The sequence below is a fragment of the Octopus sinensis genome, linkage group LG14 (assembly GCF_006345805.1).
Source record: "Octopus sinensis linkage group LG14, ASM634580v1, whole genome shotgun sequence".
Classification (NCBI taxonomy): Eukaryota; Metazoa; Mollusca; class Cephalopoda; order Octopoda; family Octopodidae; genus Octopus; species Octopus sinensis.
This window is the reverse complement of record NC_043010.1, coordinates 47,267,527-47,291,450: the sequence shown is the minus strand read 5'-3', so window position 1 is coordinate 47,291,450 and position 23,924 is coordinate 47,267,527. Positions and strand designations below refer to the sequence as shown.

At 35.0% G+C, this 23,924-nt stretch overlaps 1 protein-coding gene across 4 annotated transcripts in view; it reads left to right on the top strand.

Annotated features, from left to right (window-relative positions):
- Positions 1–23,924, top strand: part of LOC115219226 (exocyst complex component 6B) — a 131,699-nt gene that overhangs the window by 58,368 nt on the left and 49,407 nt on the right. For all 4 annotated transcript variants that reach the window (XM_029789361.2, XM_036508990.1, XM_029789362.2 and 1 more), the window contains exon 2: positions 3,936–4,101. In XM_029789361.2, coding sequence (XP_029645221.1) covers positions 3,936–4,101 — 166 coding nt within the window. The remainder of the gene's footprint in view (positions 1–3,935; positions 4,102–23,924) is intronic.

Genomic DNA, 23,924 nt, shown 5'->3' with positions numbered 1-23,924 from the left:
TCTGCTTATTAGATAATCTTCTTTAGATTTTCATGGATCAGACCCAGCATCACTATAACTTGAACTACCACCTACAGCTATTGTCTCAGTAGAGGAGATGATAGCAAGATCAAAATAGCAGAAGCGCTAGCTATGGGGATGTGGCAAATGTATGGGAGTGGTGGTAGAATTATATGTATAAGCACTGGAAATGGAAGTAGTGGTATATTAAACTGGAAGTGCAAATAGTGTTGTAGGTCACACATATACATTAAATTAGGGAGAGAGGTAATTATAATTAATATGAATTAATATGTCTACAAGTTTCAAATTCATATTTCTGTGATGTTATTTTTATCTAAAAAAACACCATCCAAAATTGCGTGTGCGCACATGCACACAGAAAAAAAAAACACAAGTGTACTGTTGTTTAACTTAGAATAGTAACTAGTATGCTGTCCACAAGTGAAACTTAAATAAAAAAATATAATTGTGATACACTCTTAGAAGCTGACCCAAGCTTTCCCTTCTTAATGATTTTGATACCAAAACTATATTAAACTGTTATGTAGTAGAAACTGTTTAATTTTTTAAAATATTCTTTTACCTCTTTTTTTATTTTTTCATACAAATGTGTTCTCTAAACCACATTTTCATGTACTGTAACTGGAGTTTTTTTCTATCAGCTGGTTACTCACCACTCCTATGAACACTTGATTTAACTGTGATACAGACATATTTTCATCTAGAGATGTAGAACAAGCGATTCTTTTATTGCTGTCTGATCTCATGGCCTGTTAAGGGTTTCAGATACTTAACACACTTCAGTCACCATGCTTTTAATGTTGTCCGTAATTTGTTTGTTAAATTGTAATAATTTCTCATATAAAACCCATACATACACATGACATACATCTGCCATATGAATAAAATAATTATACTGTTTGTAACTAATAACTTTACTTCAGTGAGAGTTGTAAAGTGAAACTCTAAACTATGTAAGAACTTTATCAAAACATTTTGGAGCTAAAATTTCTTGAGGACTAGAAAATACTTCAGCTAGACCTCTGTATGACTTTTGTACAAGTCATATTGGAATATTGCTTGCATGTTTTCAACATTACCACAGCTAAATACATGTCTTTTCTAGCCCAGTGGATTATCTTTTCAGTCATTGAACAGTGTACCATTCTGGAGCACTGCCTTGAAGGGTTTAGTCAATTAAATCAACACCAGCACCTATTTTAAAGTCTGGTACTTATTCTATTGGTTTCTATTGTTGGGCTACTAAGTTATGGGGATGTAAGCAAACTAACACTGGTTGTCAAGAGGTAGGGTTGGGGGGCAAACGCAAATACACACACACACACATATAATGTGACAGGTTTCCTTACAGTTTCCATCTACCAGATTCACCCATAAAGCATTGGTCTGCTCAGATGTATAGTAGAAGACACTTACCTAAGATGCCACACAGTGGAACTAAATTTGAAACCAGGTGACTTTAGATTAAGCTTCTTAACCACACAACCAACAAGGATTCATTCATCAATATACACCCAATATTGCCTCAAAGATGCACAATTTTTTATACTGCCTTTTTTTGTTGAGCTTCACAACAGATGACAAGGGACTGAGTTTGCTGTGCTTGAGAAGACACACCAAGCTAAGTAAGATCATGGCTCTCCATGCATACAGGCATTTTCTCTATATCCCTCTCTCAGCTGAGAGGTCCTAGTCTTGCAGGCTTATGCATGCTGATGCCACATGAGAGCACCTGTAACAGTGTCATGCAAAAGCACCAGCACTAATACCATGTAACATCACCCATGCCAGTGCAATGTAATAGTATGTGTGCCAGTGCCATGTAAAAGCAACTTTTGGTGTTGATAAAACAAGTACCAGATGACCACTGGGGTCGATGTAACCAACTTGTCCCCGCAACCACCACCTCAAAATTGCTGGTCTTGTACCTGTAGTAGAAAAGATTATTACCTCTGCCTTAGCGAAGGCAGAGATGTTGCTTTCAGTCGTGTTTGTTTCGTTTGTTTGTCCATGGACAAGATATCTCAAGAACCACTGGATGGATTCAGATGAAACTTTCAGGAATGTTTGGCCTTATGACTGGCACAAACTGATTAGATTTTGGGATCGATCCGTTACCAGACAAGGGTTCTGGATTATTTGTTATATTTACTTTACATGAAGTATTATGATTTTATGTTGACTTTCAAGTCTTTCTCTGATTATCTCCCTTGAAAGATATGCTCATAGTAATCACATAAGTTATGGTGGCATTGCTGTTTCCAAAGTTTTATTTTCATTTCTCTATTATTAATTTTACTCGTGTCTCTATCTTAGTAGAAACTGATAGTTAAAGAAATCAAAATACATGAACAAACAGCAGCAGAACCGTTCAGAAATTAAATAACATTAACATATTCAGTAACAATAATAAATTTAATTTATCCTCGACAATTTTTAGTATTATTATTATTATTATTGTTATTGTTGTTGTTGTTTTTGTCATTAAGTTAGTGAGATGGCAGAATTGTTAGCGCACCAAACAAACTGCTTAGCAGCATTTCTTCTAGCTTTACATTCTGAGTTCAAATGCTACCAAGGTCAACTTTGCCTTTCATTTTTTCAGGGTTGATAAAATTAGTGCCAGTCAAGCACTTGGGTTGATAGTATTAACTAACAAGCAATCCACTAAATTTCAGGCTTTGTGCTTGAATTACAAAAAAATTATTATTTTTGAGAGGAGAGAACCAGATTTAATCATTCATAATGTTATAATCTTATCTTGATTAAGATTAAGACAAATATCTCCCTTACTGTTACTTTTAACCCTTCAGCATTTAAACTGGCTATATCTGATTCAAATATTCTACCTGTCTTACGTTCAGATTGGCCAGATGTGACCTTTCACATCTACCCTCCAATGTCATTCTAAAAATAAACAATCACATCAACATTTTGAAGCTACAAGATAATGCACTAATAATTTAAAACCTTGTGAATAAATGTTACATTCCATTGAGTTATGTAAATACTAAAGAGTTAGAACTATTGGTCATGATTTATAGCTAAAGTTTAAAGTCTACTGTTGTTTCGATGTCATGCTTTTTAAGTGGTAATGAAACAGCATAGGACTAACAAGTTACTGTTTATATTTTTACTCTTTCATTTTTGACAATTTTTGAAATTCATTTTTGACATTGTCTTTAACATCAATTTATATTTATTTATTTTGAGCTCCATGCTAGTAGAGCACCATCCGAGTGTGATTGTTGCGAGAGCGGCTAACTGACTTCCGTGCCGGTGGCATGCAAAAGGCACCATTGATCGTTACCAGCATCGCCTTACTGGTACCTCTGCCGGTGGCATGTGTAAAAAGATTCGAGCGAGGTCGTTGTCAGAACTGCCTGACTGGCCCCCATGCCGGTGGCCCATAAAAGCACATACTACACTCTCGGAGTGGTTGGCATTAGGAAGGGCATCCAGCTGTAGAAACTCTGCCAGGTCAAGATTGGAGCCTGGTGCAGCCATCTGGTTCGCCAGCCCTCAGTCAAAACCATCCAACCCATGCTAGCATGGAAAGCGGACGTTAAACGATGATGATTTTAACTACTTCTAAGTTTGGAAATTCTTTAAGCTTTTTGTCACTACCCTACTAGACCTATTGAAAAAAAAACATTTTACAGTTTATAAAAAATTTGTATTAAAGTTTTTAATCAGTTTTATGTAAGAACTTGGTGTTTATATCATGAATCCAACACCCTAACCACATGCCTCCACATCCCTCTAGGCTTGATAAATTAAGTATCAGTAATATACTGAATTTGATGCAATTTATTACACCATGCTACTTGAAAAAATTGGCCTTGTACCTCGTTAAAACAAAATCTTTATTAAAATTGTATATTGACACATTTATTTTTTAATCATTACAGAGCTGTGTATGATGGCGATGATTTGGATAAGTTTATGGAAAGACTTGACAGTCGCATCAAGAATCATGACAAAGAAATTGAACGAATGTGTAACCACCACTACCAAGGTTTCATTGATTCTGTACGGGAACTATTACAAGTTAGCAATGATGCTGCAAAGCTCAAGGTAAGACAAGATATTCCATAGGAAGACTTATCGTGTTGTCTACCTTAAGATAACATTCTCTATACACTGCAAGATAATAATGCAGCAGTGTTTGTTACAGATAAAGGCAACATGGATGGTCTGTTACTCTCTCTCTATCTCTCCTGTTCTTCCATTGGATCTCTCCCTCCCTCCCTCCCTCTTTCTCTTTCTTATAACTGATTAATAATATAACTGAAAACATGGAACTCAGTTTTATATCAGACATTTTTTTTTATATTCATTTCTCCTTACTTTTCTTCAGTTGTATGGTTTTACAAATTCAAACATTCACTCAAATTGTTGTACAAAGTGGCCCCCCCCTCTCCCATGTAAATATTTTTTGCACTTAAACTATTCAGTTGAGAAGAAATAGTATTACCTATTCTTTGGGTAGGCTGACTAAGACAGATAGCCTGATAGTTTTGGAAAAGAACTCAGTTATCATTGTTATAGTATCTGATATATGTTGTATATATACCCAATATCATTATTTCTTCCCAGCCGATCACTATGAAATATTTGTTAAAGGTGGTGAGCTGGCAGAAGCGTTAGCACGCCGGGCGAAATGCTTAGCGGTATTTCGTCTGTCTTTACATTCTGAGTTCAAATTCTGCCGAGGTCAACTTTGCCTTTCGTCCTTTTGGGGTCAATAAATTAAGTACCACTTGCATACTGAGACTGATCTAATTGACTAACTCCCTCTCCAAAAATTTCAAGCCTTGTGCCTAGAGTAGAAAAGATTATTTCTTCCATTAAATAGTAAAGTTTAACCCTTTTACTGCAGAAATCAGATATATCCACTCAAAATTACTTTACCCTTTGCTGCAGAAGGCAGTTTTATATACCAAACTATCTTTTATTGAGGAATGTCATGTTTGAAATTATTTTTTGTTAAGTCTATTGAAGCAACATGACTTGCAGAAAATACCAATTCTATATTTTGGTAGATATTTAACATCATTAGTGGAATAACTGTGAAGTTTAATTTCACAGTTAAAGGGTTAATGTTTAAATAACAATTTTAATTGGCTTAAATGGTAAACATAGTAGGCGCAGGCATGGTTGTGTGGTAAGAAGCTTGCTTCTCAACTGCATGGTTCCAGGTTCAGTCCTACTGTGTGGCACCTTGGGCAAGTGTTTTCTATTATAGCCTCAGGCTGACCAAAGCCTTGTGAGTAGATTTCATAGATGAAAACTAAAAGAAGCTTGTTGTATATATATACGCGTGTGTGTGTGTTTTCCCCCTACCACTGCTTGACAACTGGTATTGGTGTGTTTACATCCCTGTAACTTAGCGGTTTGGCAAAAGAGACCAGTAGAATAAGTACCAGGCTTAAAAATTAAGTCCTGCGGTCGATTCATTCAACTAAAAAATTCTCCAAGGTGGTGCCCCAGCATGGCCACAGTCTAATGACTGAAACAAGTAAAAGATAAACAGTAAAAGATAGTCTGGAAAGACTAAGTTGGTTACAAGGTTTTTTTAGACTGGTTGAGTGGTTAACTTAATCTGGCTACACTGTATTCCTTGCATGGTTAAGCAGTAAACTTAGCCTGGTCATATGGTAAACCTAACCCAGTTATGCGGTAAATCTAACCGGGCCTGGTTAAATAGCAGTATTTACTAATAAACTAGTTGGCCAAATTGCTTGTAGCTTCATTGTCAAAATTTAGTGATTCCAGTAGTTAATTGCTATTAAAACTCTGAACTGTATACTTTCCAACACAAAATTTCCCTCGCTAATTAGTTCTGGTGTTAGTCCAAATGTTGATGTACTTAAAGAAGATCAACTGGTTGCAGTCATATTGTAGTTATTTATTTATTTTGTTTGTTAAGAGCAATAAGGAAGTAAATGACTAGTAATGACATGTTGCCTTAATTTCTGACATTTCCTCTGTGTTTCTCATCTGAATACCAGTGTTCTTGCAAAAAAAAAAAAAAAAAACTAAAAAAAAACCGAAAATATAAAATTAAAAAAGCAACAACATACAGCCCTCTCTGTCTTTTTCTCTCCCTTGGATATTTCTAGAGAAGGTAGTGGAAGATGTTGCTGTCATTGTTTCTGTTGTTGTTGCTGCTGCTTCCACTGCTCTGCTGCTTTTCTCATGAATTTAATTGAAGGAAACAAAAAAAAAAAAAACAAAACAAAACAAAACTGTATGAACTTAGAATCTTTTAATAAACCTCAGTGCAAGTGTGTCATTGAGAAAGTTGCTGGGTGTATATTTTGCAGGGTATCGGAAGAGGTGAAAGAGGAAAGATATAGATGGCGGATCTTTTTGGTTTGAACGGCAGTTTTTTTCTAGCGGTGTCATATGAAATTGTCACCCATAATTATGACCCTAGTATCGATCTATTGCATTTCAATCTGTTTTAGGGTTGGTTAGGGGTGGGGGGAAGGGTATCTTTTTTTCTTCACAAATGTAAATAGACCCAATCTGTTTCTTAAACGAGGGACATATTCATACGGCACAGAATGTTTTTTTAACTCAATGGACGTCATCGATTGGTTGAAATTGCAGAAATTGAAGAAAAAAAACAGCAAATATCTTACAAACTATAGAATTTTCTCAATAAAGCCAAGAGAAAAAGATGCTTTATAAACACATTCTACCAGTATACGAAGTTTAAAATTTTTTAGTTACCTAGAAATTATGTTAAAAACTGCCGTTCAAACCGAAAAGATCCTAAATGGCTTATGCTGGTGTGGATATTTTAACAGGAATAGATGAAGCATGCTGATGGGAGGAAGGGAGAGAACTAAACACTGTATTAGTGAAGGTGCTATGACAATGTAAACATAAACACTAGAAAGATAGATCGATAAAGATTCGAGATGAAGTAATTCGATCATGTCTCCACCCAGGACATAAAATAAAGAGGTGTGAGGAAAACTTCTATTGCACATCACCCATGCATTATCAGCATGAGTAAACAGATTGATGTGAACTGAGTAGCACACCTTTAGTCAGTCCCCTTGTGTGGCACCTTGAGCAAGTGTCTTCTATTATAGTCTCAGGCTAGCCAAAGCCTTCCAAGTAGATTTCGTAGATGGAAATTGAAAGAAGCCTGTCGTGTGTGTGTGTATCTCTCTGTTTGTCCCCAACACTGCTTGACGACCAGTACTGGTATGTTTACATTTCTGTACCTTAGCAGTTTGACAAAAGAGAGACCAATAGAATAAGTACTAGGCTTTAAAAATAAGTCCTGGTAGAAATAGCAGCCAAATCTCCCTCAAATTACACCCAACCATCAGGTAAGGACTAATTATGTAGTTCTAAAAATATTTTGATTGCATATAAAAGATGAGATAACCACTGCTGGAATGCTTTTACCAAATTTGATGACTGGCATCCATGCTAGTGGAGCGCTAAGAGCACCATCCGAGCATGATCGTTGCCAGAGCAACAACCTGGTTCTGTGCTGGTGGCATGTAAAAAGCATCATTCGGGCGTGATTGTTACCAGCGTCACCTATCTGGCACTTGTGCTAGTGGCACGTGAAAAAACATTTGAGCGAGGTCGTTGCCAGTGCCGCTGGACTGACTCCTGTGCAGGTGGCACATAAAAAACACCATTTGAGCATGGCCGTTGCCAGCACCACCTGACTGGCCCTCGTGCCAGTGACACGTAAAAGCGGCCACTACACTCTTGGAGTGCGATAGGAAGGGCATCTAGCTGTAGAAACTCTGCCATCTGGTCCGCCAGTCCTCAATCAAATCGTCCAACCCATGCTAGCATGGAAAGCGGATGTTAAATGATGATGTCCTCTCAGTCAGATGTGACTTGGGTCTAAACAATAACATTAGTCTGTATAATGACTTCTTCATCACCCCAACTTTGAAGGAGTCTTTACACAGTCACTCAGCTTCATTTTAATTACCAACTAAATCTATGAATGTTTTACTACTGTATCTTAAAATTTGATTCATATACTGGATAAAATAGACCTGAATATGATATAATGGAAAAAAAGACAGGCCAATCATAACTTGAATGCTGGTCTGATGATGTGATTTCAGTTCACAAAACTGTCCTCTGATTAATTATCAATATTAGTAAAGTTCAGTGGCTTTGCTTTTAACTATCTATCATTGTGTCAATTCCATCAGTCTCAGAGGGTTTCAAAGATCATGGACACAGCCCCTTCTGCCAGATATCCTCACCCTCTCAGTTTCCCTGTTTTCTCAACCATCTTACTAACCTAATCCTTCTGTATATTGATTTCATTCAGCTTGCCATAGAACATTTTTTTATTTCTCTATAGTTCAATATATCGTTGGTACATAGAAAGATGAACAGCAAAGCTAATCCAGACAAGAATTGTACTCAGAACATAATGGATGGGAAAATATTACAAGTGTCTCTGACTTAAGTCATTTGTCCTGTGACCTCAGTTTTTAATCATGTCTAAGTATCTAACTTCAAGTCTTCCTTTGTGAATTATGTTTTGATCAACCATGAAAAGCCACAGAGACAACAACAAATAAAGCCATCATACTCCTCCAAAATGTGAAAGTGTAACTTGGTGTGTTTGTTTTCTTGAAATACATTTTATCTGCATGTTGGTGATTTCGAATGAGATTGGGTTGTTTAGTCTTCAATGCAGAGACTATATAACCTAATCTAGATGTGGATAAATGGCTGAAGTCATCTTTGCCTTCACCAACATCAACACCATTACCATTTCAGTGCCATGTCTCTCTGCTGTTGTTATTGTTGTTAAGCAACAAGACGGGTAAGGGTTATTAGGTGATGGTCTAGGGCTTAGGGGCAGGAGATCCCAGACCTTGGGGAAAAAAAACTTTGGTCGTCTTGTTGTAGTTCAGGGCTCTTTGTTGACGCCTGACACCACTAGGAGGTGGCCTTTGAAGTCACTGGAAATGGAGATCTCCAGGTCCAAATTCTGTTGTTGGTTAGATTAGTGGTTCTCAACCAAAGTCCATATGACCCTTGGGATGTCCATATAAGATTAAGCTGTTAAAAATTATGTGCAATAAATCAGTTATACTTCTACAATACACAAAATATGTTAATTTTTTTTACATAATTCTTCATATTTTATTATAAAAATATAATGAGATTTTTTAAAACTTCAAGTTGATATGGGGATCCAGTAGAATAAAATAAGAATCAAAGGGTCCTACAGGCAACAAATTGTTGAGAACCAATAGTTTAGACCCAAATCAGATCTGACTGAATGGACTCATGTATGTAAAGGCATATCAGCTGTGATTATCTCATCTTTTATATGCAACCAGGGACTGTAGAATTCTATGAATCCTTATTTGATGGTAGGGTGTAATTTGAGGAAGATTTGGCTGCTATTTTTCTACAAGGTTAAGGACTGACTAAAGGTGTGCTGCACAGTTCACATCAATCTGTTCACCCATGGTGATTGGTTGTCTAGTTTCCAATGAGAAAAAAAAGGAATAAATATGAATGGTGCTAGTATACAGGAAATTCGTGGTGGGTGTTTGAAGGCTGTTGATAAAATGACAGAATTTAGGAGAGTTAATAAACCTTGAGTTACACCTGAGCTAGTAATACCTAACATCTTAAAATTATTGTCAACCTTACCATTAGTATCATGGTATGTTACCTAAAGAGCCTTGATAAATTTTGACACATTTTCAACAAAAGGAAATTCTCAATGCTGTTTGTATTTTGTCCCAAGTTTATACAGCATCAAGCTATAAAATTCAGGATTGTCTCTTTCGTGAATTTACTTCTAATAACAGTGAGTGTAGTTTCCATGTTGTCCCATGAATAAAAAGTATGGGGAGGGCACAGCCATGACTCAATGTTTTCATGAAAGTTGAAAGGGAGCTATGTTTGTTAATCCCTAATATAATTCACAACATCAGATAGAGAGTGAGAGAGCGCGGGGGGAGAAAGTGTGAGAGTGATCGCATGAATATGTTTGTTGGGGTAAAAATTCATTGCTAGTTGTACAGTTTGCAGTGAGGTGGAGAGGTGATGATGACACATACACCTTAATATACTGACACTGTGTGAGTCACATAAGATTGCAGGCATGTTGATTAGTCAGTGGGATGCGGAATGAAAATTCAATTAGATCCTGGTACTGTTAGGATGGCTAATCTTCGCCATCTTCATTTAAACATCTATTTTTATGTGCTTGCATGATTATATGGAATTTGTTGAGGCAAATTTTCTACACCTGGATACTCTTCCTATCTCTAACCCCCCCCCCACCTGTTTCCAAGCAAGATAGTATTTCCCAGGGCCAGGCAGCATGTTTTTCATGGAAAACTGGGAACGAATAACATTGCTCTTTTGATTGTGATGCTTGTTTACTATCATTATGTGATGTCAAGAAAAGAGCACACACAAACACTAACACCCACCCACCTACACACACGTATGACAGGCTTCTTTCAATTTCTTATTTCTTTACTGCCTACAAGGGGCTACACACAGCAGGGACAAACAAGGACAGACAAATGGATTAAATCGATTATATTGACCCCAGTGCGTAACTGGTACTTATTTAATCGACCCCGAAAGGACGAAAGGCGAAGTCGACCTCGGCGGAATTTGAACTCAGAACGTAGCGGCAGACGAAATACAGCTAAGCATTTCGCCCAGCGTGCTAACGTTTCTACCAGCTCGCCGCCTTTTTTCAATTCTTTCAATTTTTCAAGTCTTTCAATTTCAATTTCATCGCTTCTTTCAATTTCTGTCTACCAAATCCACTCACATGGCTTTGGTCAGCCTGAGACTGTATTAGAAGATACATGCCCAAGGTGCTGCACAATGGGACTGAACCTAAGACCACATCATTGGGAACCAAGTTTCTTAACCACATAGCCATGTCTTATGGATATTATTCAATGAAATCAACATTTTAGCTTGAAATGATTATAAAGTATGGTATTTGCAGACTGGCATACTTTAGTAAAATTTGAAATAGAAATTTTTGATTTGCTGGTAGTGCTTATTTTCCTTCTCAGCTTTGTGTTATTGATGCAAATTTAAGTATTTCTTGATGTTTTCAAATGACATCATTAATACGTATATGACTTTTCAAAGTGCTTCCCAGCTTAACGTTGCTTAACTTTGATAACAGAAACCAGTATTTCTAGTGCCAATTGGCCATGTGTTAGTTAACCCATGTTAATCTTTTCAAGAGCACAGCTGCTAGATGTAATAACTCAAGTTTTCTAGCAGCAAGTCCTGTTGTTAATGTGCAACTCTTCTCTATAATGTATTTTATCTGGTTGGAGATAGAAATATTATTCCATATAACCTATTTCTTTACTACCCACAAGGGACTAAACACAGAGAGGACAAACAAGGACAGACAAACGGATTAAGTCAATTATATCGACCTCAGTGCGTATCTGGTGCTTATTTAATCGACCCCGAAAGGATGAAAGGCAAAGTCGACCTCAGCGGAATTTGAACTCAAAACATAGCGGCAGACAAAATACTGCTAAGCATTTCGCCCGGCGTGCTAACGTTTCTGCCAGCTCAAGCCTAATGGCTACTAAAAACAATCACATACCATTGCTCAACTTGCTAGAAGTGGCACCCAAATAATGTAGTCTAAGTTACCCCAAAACAGACAAGTTGATTATGACTGAAATATCTTTGGTTATCAATTTGCCTATTCAGGGAAGATCTTAGGGCTAGACAACAACAACAACAAGATATAACTAATCTAAATGGTAATCCTATTATCAGTGAGCTCACTTCCTTCAAATTTTCCTTGAGGGACTTCCATACTGTTGTAACCAATCTGCTTGACACTCAAGATGCTGATATGATATTTTAATGCTTTCCTCCATTACTCTGTCAGATTGAAGCCATCAAATCATGGGACCTGAACTCATTATTGGCAGGTCTTAATTCCATTACTCTTGCCACTGCACCAATGCAGATACCCAATTTAATAATAGCATGCGGTATTAGCGATGGCTGACGTTTACACTGCCATGGTGGCTCTTCTTAGCAAGTATCCAAGCTGCATACACCATAGCAAGAACACTTTCAAGAGTGATTGAGAGGGAGAGAGAGAGACAGACAGACAGAGATATAGACAGAGACAGAGAGAAAGAGATCAATAGTGAGCTGACTGACTGACAAGTTCTCTGACCTTGTTTACACTGACAGAAGTTCCTGGTGTTGCTACGGCTACTTTGCAACATTTGCTGTTGTTTAAAGATATATACGTTTGATATGCATTGACAGATGCCTACATTGAGTGTGATTCTATATCACCTGTTGTATTGATACAATTATGTGTATATATATATTATATTAAATTAGAGATAAAACCACTATTAGGCAAATCAAACAGTGAAAATCATAAGCCAATACATAGAAATAAAATTAATTAAAAAATGTATAAAAAATATAAAAATATAAAATATAATCCAATTAAAATATTTAAATTAAAGTTAAAATTTTTTTTAATTATTTAAATTAATAATTTAAACTTATAAATTATAAATATATATATATTTTTATTATTATTTTATCTAATTATTTATTTTTTATTTATATTTTTTTATATTTTATATTTATTTATTTATTTTTTATTTTTTTTATTTTTTAAACTATCAAAAAGTATTAAAAGTTTAATATAAGATAAAGAATAAAAACACTACGATCGTTTCATGCCTGTAACCAATTCGAATAACAATAATTTAAATTCAATTAATAATTCGAGTTATGGTTACAGTCAATCTTCAGGTTAATTGTAATATTTTAATAAATAATCAAAAATATTTAAACAATATTTTTTAAGAAATAAATAATATAATAAATTTTCTTATAAAAAACTCTATTATCAAACTAGAAACTTAACGATTATGATTATGTCAAAACAACGATTATAATGTTAAATATTAATTTTAATTTTTAAGTATTAATTTTTAAGGTAAGAAACCCACCAATAATCTAATATCAGTAATAGTCAATATCTAATTATATAAATATTTTACAAAAAAAATGATTGTTCATATTAAAATATAAAATTTAAATAATATATAAATTATCAATGAAAATATATAAATGTATATAAATATTATAATTAAGATCTAAAACAATCTCTATAAATAAATAAATATATATGCACATATAATAAAGACCTAATAAATTAATTTTTCATATTTAAAGATGAAATAGCTAATTTCAAAAATACAAACAAACAATCTTAAATGAACGCTATAGTAAATTAACTATCTTTATCTCGTTGGCTAAATAATAACTTTCAAAAATCTTATCTTTAAAGTACTTAAAGAAATAATCAATTCGTAGTTATATAGTAACAAATAAATACTATAAATATATTTATCAATGGGAATAATGTAACTAGCAAATAACAATTTAAAAAGACAATATATAAGTTAAAATAATAATTATAAGAAATTTAAAACTACAATTAATGCTATTAATAAATGTATATACATGAATCTAACTTTAACCAACTCATATACTTGCTATCAAACAACATATCTATCGCTAAGTAAAATCTTACGAATAAACTTAAAGTTAATATCTAATAATTATATAGAAAATTACGATAATTAGATAAACGATATATACATAAAAAAAACAATAATTTTATACCATAAGACTTATAAATATTAAAATTTAAAGTTCTTAAATATAAATATATACTTAGCTTAGCGAGGTTTTGTGATGTATTTGAGAGAGAGATAGCTGCAGGCATGGCTATGTGGTCAAAAAGTTCACTTTGCAACCACGTGATTTCAGGTTCAATCTCACTGCACACCACCTTGAACATATGTCTTCTACTATAATACCTGGCTGACCAAAACCTTGTGAGTTTAGTAGATAGAAACTGCAAGAAGCCTGTTGTGTATGATATTTGTGTGTGTGTGTGTGTTACTGTTACTGTTCCTTGCTTTGACTTTATGTGATAGTTGTAAACAAATGTCACCATCATGTAAGTGGGGAAATATTGCCTTATTTGGAAACAGATGAGGGTCAGTGAACAGAAGTGCATTCAGCCATAGAAAATCTACCTAACCAAACTATACAACCCATGTGAGCCTGTAAAATTGGAAGTGCAAACAATAATGATGGTGATGATGATGTGTATAAGTAAAATATCTAATGTCTGTCTTGAACCTACAGGCCTCTTAGACTGGACCTTTTCTTGAACCTACAGGCCTCTTAGACTGGACCTTTTCTTGGTTTCAGTGGCATATAAGTGACTGAGAGTACCAGACTCATTCTGAATAAGATGCCAGACTGTTGCTGGGTAACTCCCTTACCTCTTATCACTTGCACTCATTTCCAGCTAAGTTGATTGAAATAACATGAAATGAAGAGCTTTGAGAATCAAACCCACAACCTTATGATCTCAGCCCAACACCTCAACCACTGTGCTACCTATGTGCACATAGACACACACAACTACTCACCATATGATTTGTCTTGTGTATGCTAGTTATAATCAGTGTGGTGGCATCTTCTGAATACACTGTCTCCCTTCTGAACCAGTAACATTATCTAGCCATCTTCTTTATCCACCATTCCTGGGAGCAGTGTGAAAGTGGCGTCCTCAGGCACCTTCTCCATAAGTTTCTATCAGAAGCAACCATCATTGCACTTTCCAGCTGCATTCCCAACTGCAACTGAGACTAGGGATATTATCCCACCATCCCTCTTGTGGTTCCTTCCTGTGACATTCTAATCACATGCCCATAGTACCAGAGCTGTGACTTCGCAATGCAGAGAATTAACATCTCAACCAGCAGAGAGTCCCTGCTCTTTGAGCTACCCACCATGTTGAGCAACATCAAATTCAGCTGGCCATCACTCGCAGCAACATAAATATACTATGAACTAAAGAGGGAGTTTTCATGTCATTTGATCTGCTAGAAATAGTAGGCAAATCTCCCTCAGATTACACATTGCTGTCTTAATAATAGAAAATTATACATTACATAATGTAGCCATACGTAGCTCTGGCAAATGAGATGATCACAGCTTTTGATTAGAGATCTACACACCAGAAATTGACCTAGGGTTAAGGATAAACTACAACTAACACACACACACACACACACACTAGGTGGTTAAACCACCAACAGCATTCATAGCACACCTACCTTTGCTGAAAAGTTCTTGGCTTTAAGGACATCGGGGGCCCAACTACCGAGTTTTTTTACAGGGCTTAGAAAAACTGAAGGACCACTGCAATGAGTATGCGAATCTGAGATGGGAATATGTTGAATAAAATCATAATTAATTGATCTTCCTGTATTTTCTTTTACCCAAAGCCAGAAACTTTTCTGCACACTCTGGTGGGCAGAAGTATGACATATCAAGGAACAGTTATTCTGTTGGTCACACCTAGCTGCTCAGCTGATTCTCTATGTGCCATTGTTCTGCCCTAAACACAGCAGAGTAACCCTTTCGCATTTAAACTGGCTATTGCTGGCCAAAATATTCTACCTGTTTTATGTTCAAACTAACCTGCTATGGCCTCTCATACCTTACCTTACAATCAAATTCTAAAACTAAACAATCATATCATCAAAATCTCAAAAGCTATGAGATAATGCATGATTAATCCAAAACAATCATCATCATCATCGTTCAACGTCCGTTTTCCATGCTAGCATGGGTTGGACAGTTCGACCGGGGTCTGGGAAGCCAGGAGGCTGCACCAAGCTCCACTCTGATCTGGCAGTGTTTCTACAGCTGGATGCCCTTCCTAACACCAACCACTCTGTGCGTGTAGTGGGTGCTTTTTACATGCCACCGGCACAGGTGCCAGGGGAGGCTGGCAAGGGCCATGATCGGTTGGTGCTTTTTACATGCCACCGGCACAGAAGCCAGTCAAGGCGGCACTGGCATCAGCCACGCTCAGATGATGCTTTTTACGTGCCACCAGCACAGGTATCACAACTACAATTTCCATTTGATTTTTTGATTTTGATGTACTTGACTCAATAGGTTTCCTCAAGTACAGCAGGTCGCCCTACGATCCAAGGTAAGCACAGCAGGCCATCCTGCGATCCAAGGTACTTTGGATGGGCTGGGGCTTCTATGTGAAGCTGGTGCAGGAAACAGCTATGAACTCACGTTATTTGTCGGCTCTTCGCAGTCACAGCATATCTCCAGAGATCTTGGCCTTTCATCATTGCCTCTGTGAGGCCCAACGTTTGAAGCATTACAATTGACAAACTAATCTTCATGCTAAAGGGTTAAGGCTATACACAACAACAAAGATGGAAATGAATTCTCAGAAGCTTCATTGTTAGTTCCAATCCTAAAGTATGTTTTTTCAGTTGAAGGTCTTCAGTAGTCAGTTACTTTTTATGAGACTGAATTTACCTCCCACAATGCTGCTTACAATTAGCTAATCAGAATTCAGTATGTTCTCTACCATATGCTAGGTAGACTAAGCTGACACACTTCTGTATATAATTTACTCACCTTTTAATCAACTTTCATATCAATCACTCTATGATTACAGGTTTGAGACATTAATCCTTAATTAATAGGCTATGAAACTTGATAATGCTATTACTGACATGTTGCTCCAGACCAGTCATTAAATGAGCACCACTTGAGTTTTACCATTATAATTATGTGTGTGTGTGTGCGCATATGTGTGTGGGTGGGTGGGTGTGTATGTGTATATATATATGCAAATATATACATATATATATGTATATATAATATATATATATATACACACATCATCATCATCATCATCATCGTTAGCGTCCGTTTTCCATGCTAGCATGGGTTGGACATATATATATATATACATATATATATACATATATATATGTATATATATGTATATATATATACATATATATATGTATATATATTATATATATACACATACACATATATATGTATTATATATATATATATGTATATATATATATATATGCATATATATATGTATATATATATATATATGCATATATATATGTATATATATATATGCTATATATATGTATATATATATGCATATATATATGTATATATATATGCATATATATATGTATATAATATGCATATATATATGTATATATATATGCATATATATATATATGTATATATATATGCATATATATATGTATATATATATGCATATTATATATATGTATATATATATATGCATATATATATATGTATATATATGTATATATATGCTATATATATATATGTATATATATGCATATATATATATATTATATATATGCATATATATATATGTATATATATGCATATATATATATTTATATATGCATATATATATATGTGTATATATATGCATATATATATATGTATATATATATGCATATATATGTATATGTATGTATATATATGCATATATATGCATATATATACTATCTATTGATATATGCGTGTATATATATATGCATATATATATATGTATATATATATGCATATATATGTATATGTATGTATATATATATGCATATATATACTATCTATTGATATATGTGTGTATGTATACACATACATGCACATGTAAGCATATCTGTTTATTCACACTCATTCATACACACGCGCATGTACACATCAAGATAAACCTTTGTGATTTATGTCATCATCATTTAACATCCATGTTCTATTAGTTGGACAGTTTGGCAGGACCTGATGGCTCCAAAGGCTGCATCATGCACCAGTTGTCTCCTTTGCATGGTTTCTGTATACAACATAGTTTTGTGGAAAGAAGTTAGCTTCCCTACGACATGGTTCCAGGTTCAGTCCTACTGCATGGCATTTCGGGTAATTATCTACTATAGCCTCAGGCCAGCCAATGCCTTGTGAGTGGATTTGGTCGATGGAAACTGAAGGAAGCCCGTCGTGTGTGTGCACATGCGCACATCTCATTTTATCTGTGTTTGTCTTCACCACTGCTTGACAACTGGTGCTGGTGTGTTTACTTTCTTGTGACTAAATGGTTCAGCAAAAGAGACTTGTAGATTAAGTGCCAGGCTTTAAAAAATAAGTGCTGGGATCAATTTCTTTGACTAAAATTCTTCAGGCTAATGACTAAAACAAAGAAAAAGACAGAAAGATATCATTATCATCATGTAGCATTTGCTTTCCATGCAAGCATGGGTTAGACAATCTGGCTGGAATTGGTGAGCCAAAGAGCTCTACTAAGTTCCAGTCTGATTTGGCATGGTTTCTATGGCTGATGCTCCTCCTGATGCCAACCACTTCAAGAGTGTAGTGGGTGCCTTTTACATATCACCAGCACAGGTACTTTTATGTGTCACTGGCACCAGCCACACTTAGCTTGACAAGTCTTCTCAAGCACAGCAAATTGCCAAATGTTGATCACTTGTCATCACCACCTTCTCCCATGTCCCTCTGGGTCTGCCTCTTCCACAAGTTCCCTCCACAGTTAAAGGATCAGCACTTTATGCACTTTTTTGTACTAAGTCTGTTACTTAATCTATCAGTCTCTTTTGCCAACATAAACACCAACACCAGTTGTCAAGTGGTGGTGGTGGTAGACAAACACAAGCACAAAGACACACACACACATAGATAGATAGATAGATATACAGACAGGCAGGCAGGCGGGCAGGCGGGCGGGCGGGCGGGCGGGCGGGCAGGGCAGGGCAGGGCAGGACAGGGCAGGGCAGGGCAGGGCAAGGCAAGGCAAGGCAAGGCAAGGCAAGGCCAGGCAGGCAGGCAGATATATATATGATGGGCTTACTCACAAGGCTTTGGTCAGCCCAAGGCTATAGTAGAAGATTCTTACTCAAGGTACCACACAGTGATACTGAACCCAGAACCATGTTGTTAGGAAGCAAGAAGCTTGCTTCTTACCACATAGCCAAATATAAAATTAATGGGAGTTTCAACTAATTTGTGTGTGTGTGTGCATGTGTGCGTGCATGTGAAATTGTTAGATTCTAATTATTTTAAAACAAATGAATTTCTTTTCTTTTATATTAAAATGAATTTCTTTTTTTATATTAAAATGTTAAAAAGTTCCTTTCTGTTATTGACATTTGTTTGTGGTATGACAAAAAGAGAGAGAAGGAGGCTGGTTTTCTTCAACTAACATTTAATGCTGTGTCCAGTTACTTATTTAAAATTCCAGAGGCTTTAAACACTATTACCTCTGTAGATCTTTTTATTTATCTATTTATTTTTGCTTTCCAACCACATGATTCTGAGTTCAGTGATACTTTGGGCAAGTGTCTTCTATTACAGCCTTTGGCCAACCAAAGCCTTGTGAATGGATTGGTTGAGAGAAACTGAAAGATGTGTGTTTGTGTCTTTGTCTCTCACAACCACCACTTGACAATAGATGTTGGTATGTTTGTCTCCATAACTTAGCAGTTTAGCAAAAAAAGGCTGATAGAATAAGTATCAAGTTTTAAAAAATAAGTATGGGGGTTGATAAATTTGACTAAAAAATCTTCAAAGTGGTACCCCAGCATGGCCGCAGTCTGATGACTGAAACAAGTAAAAGATGAAAGATTTCATTTTTCAACAACTTCATTGGTTAGCCTTTAATACTAATTCCAAGTGATATTTTGAAGCTTGCACTTGTTTGAATTTTGTGACTCAATAACATTAAATCTTAAATAATAAAGAAAAAACTTCAATAACTTTTACTCTGTTATTTCATTCAGGAAATAACTGTGGAAATGTTAAAACTATTGAAATCAATGTGGAAATGTCAAGTTTTTTTTTTTTGCTGTTAATTTTTTTTTCTTCAGAATATTTTAACTTCAGGGTTCTACCGATTAACGAAGATAATATAGTTCTAGATTTATTATTTCTGAATAAAATACAAAGTGGCCTTGGCTAGATTGCTTATTCAGTGGGAGCTGACCTCGGGTTAATTAGCAACCACAGAAACCCTTTAAAACTACGGTGGTGCCTTTATAGGGTGCTCAAGCTATCTTTTATCATTTATTTTTTTATATTTTACTTGCTTCACTCATTAGACTGTGGCCATGCTGGGGTACCACCTTGAAAAATTTTAGTTGAATGTATCAACTCCAGTACTCTTATTTTTTTATCAAAATTCAATACTTATTCTGTCAATCTCTTTTGCTAAACTGCTAAGTTTGTCTGCCATATTCATTTGCAAGTCATTTGTCAGCCCGAGGCTATAGTTGATGTCACACAAAGGGTCTGAATCCAAAACCGTGTAATTGAAAAGCAAGCTTTGTTTCCTGGATGAAATCAAAAGTAAAATATTAAACTTATTAATGCAAATGTAGAAATGTTAAAGCTTACATATTAGCATTTCTTTATTTGTATTTTTGATTTTAGAGAATTTATTAACTTAAAAATTCTACCAGTTAACTTTCAATATTTGTTATTCGCTAAGGTGGAAATCTGGTAGAATCATTAGCACATCTGATATAATGCTTAGTGGCATTTTGTCTGTCTTTATGTTCTGAGTTCAAATACCACTAAGGTTGACTTTGCCTTTCATCCTTTCAGGATTGATAAAATAAGTACCAATTAAGCACTTGAGTCAATGTAATTGACTTACCCGCTTCCCCAAAATTGCTGGCCTTGTACCAAAATTTGAAACGAATATTTGTTAGTCATTGTATGGTCTCTCAGCCAGTTAAAAGTAGAGAAATAGCAGCAAAGTCTCCCTCAAATCACACCCTTCTAGATATTTTTCTTTCTTTAACCCATGCTAGCATGGAAAACGGACGCTAAATGATGATGATGATACTAGGCCTGAAATTATGGTGGACAAGGTACTAGTTGATCAAATCAACCTCAGTGTTCAAATGGTACTTATTTTAATGGTACCAAAAAGGTGAAAGGCAAAGTTGACCTTATTGAAATTTGAACTCACTTCTAAATTAAAAAAAAATTTCCTCATTAATTGTAGTGAGCCAAAAATAAGTTTTAATCGATTGAAATCACACTTATAATGAGAAGAAACATCGTTAGCATTAATTAAAACATTTGTCAGCTAGGGCAACTGTAAATTGATTAAAAATTATATGGAGGTATATGTTTAAGGATGGGGTGAGAATCACTCAGAATTTTCCCAAGGTAATAAGGAAATCGATTACGGATTACAGAATGGTGGGATGGTCAAAGCTGGAATCTTTTTAATCAAAATGTAGGCTTAAAGATAAGTTGTAGTTTTGGCTACTATTTGTGTATAAAGAACATCTTGTAACAGATGTATGGTAAATCTGTGTTTAATAAACATTCTAATACTTATAATGTCTGAGTGGTCCAAATATGATCTGATTTTGGATTTGAAATTATATTTCATTCTGTTGATACAAAGAAGCTCTTTGGCTTAATATATCTGAAGATTTTTATTGGAATTTCTACCTTCTGCATATTTTCATTGTTATTTAATAAGATACTTTCCATTGTCAGGAATATATATGAAAGATTAAATATATAATCATTATTACCATCAGTTTTGTATTAATTTTTTTTGTATGCTGATGACAATTAGTCAAACTTTTCGATGCACTCTCCCCATAATTTAGCATTTCATCAAAAGAGACTGGTAGAATAAGTACCAGGCTTAGGAAAAAAGTACTGGGGTTGATTCAGTCAACTAAAATTTCTTGAAGGCGATGCCCCAGCATGGCTGCAGTCTAATGACTGAAACAAGTAAAAATAAATTATAAAGATGGGAGATTATCAGAGATTGTAAGGCTTAATAATTGTAAAACTTTAAAAAAGGTTTAGATATGTGGTGTTCATGAAAGTAAAAGGTATACAGTTGCATATGTGATTTTTCTTCTTTTTTTTTTTTTATTTGTGTAGTGACTGTATTTTGACTCATTGAAGGTGATTAGGTTGGTGTGTCCTTTTGACAACCAGGTCATCTTCAGTGGTGAATGTTGACATGGGGGGTCTACGTTGTTTGTGAAAGACACCCGTATTAGACTGGTTATTCAGGGGAGGTGAGTGGTACCATCTGTTTAGAAGTGTATGTAGCTGTGATCTAATTCTGATGACAACTGGGAGATTAATTTCTTAGCTTTAATTTTACAATGAAGAGATTACACATTGGTATGACTAATATATATTATATATATAGATACTATCAGTTGCTTAAGTCATCATGTAAAGACATTCTTTAGGTTGTCATTATCCTTATAATTATTTTCTTGTTGCTATTTAGTAACATTAATTATGTAGTGTTATTTAAATTAGTTTTCTTTAGATTATCAACAGCTTAATGCAAAGTAAATATTTTATTTAAATTATCTTTTGCAATTGGATTAAGTAATAAAAGATTTCTGGAAATTTTACCAAAATTCATTACAAAAACCATTTGCCAAAATCTGAAAAATACTCTAAATTTAATAACCAGATTTGAAAAGAAACGATAATTTTTCTGGCATTTTTCCAAAAAAAATAGCCATTCTAGTTTGTCTGCAGCTCAGTATCTTCTAAATTCCAAATTCCAGCCAAGAATACTTAATCAATTTTATATATTGTATTAAATATTTATACTTATATTCATTTATATGAGTAAAGCACAATGGCTCAGAGGTTAAACATGTTGTACTACTGACTGCATAACCGTAAGTTCAATACTACTACAGATACATTGTGCCTGCTATTTACAGCATATAACCTTGTGTTGCCTATTTAGTCAAGCATTATAATGCTTTTTTTGACAATCTACTGCACTGACAAACATGTGCCAATTTTACTTTATAATTGTGTAGCTAGCACTGGAAAGGGAATTTAACTGTTTCAGAAGTGACTGCAGCAACTATGCAACCATTCAAATCTGTGACAAATCATCTCACCCTTGGTAGCATAAATATGTAAAACAGTAAAATACGTATGTCGTGTATTGTAAGACTCAGCATGAGAAAGGAATGAACTATACAATTGTAACCGAAATAAATATCCATATATCCACTCATCTTCTCTGCTAACTATTCCTGTCTTTTTCTTTTGATGGCTCATGAGAGTAGTCTTCAGGCATCTCCTCCATATGATCCTATCAGCAGCAACTGTCATTAGTCTATCCAGCTGGATTCCTAAATGTAACCAACTGAGGCTATTGATATTATCCAAGCATCTTATTCTTGGTTTACTCCTAGGTAGCTTGGTTTGAAGAATTCATCTTGCAATTCTAATCACATGTCCATAGTAAGAGCCATGATCTCTCAATGCAGAGAAGTAGTAGCTTGACCTGGAGAAACTCCCTGTTCTTTGAGATACACATCCCACTGAGTAACATTACTCCAGAGTTCCTTTGGAGGAACCCCATTTTGGCTGCTTGTATTTGCAATCATATTCTTTTAGTCATTACCCAACATTCATGACCATAATGAATAAGCAAGTTAATTTTGATTGGCAAGAACCTGGTAAAAGTTAGTTAGTGTTCATTAGTTTAGAAATTGAAGGTTTAAATAAATCTGAGAATTTAGTAAATAGGAGAGATATATGCTGTATATCTTTGTATTATGAACACCATTACATGTATTTCGTTTTTGGATTTAGTTTGCAAGATTCTTTATATGAGTTTGTGTGTTGCAGCATATTCTGTTGAATATTGAAAAGGTTGCAAGATGCAATGAAAATTTTAGGAAAATAAAAATAAGAAATAAGTGGAAATTTTACCAGTGAGTGTGTTAAATTATAAGGCACAAAAAGAAAATGACTCTCTCCAGACACAACACCATGACATGTAATTCTATCACTGTTTAGGTCCAAATTACCATTCATAGGATAGGAACAATATAAAGCTTAACCCTTGATGCATTACAGTTCCAGTGATAGAATATAAACTCATCTTCAGCTGCAAGAGTTGCATCTTA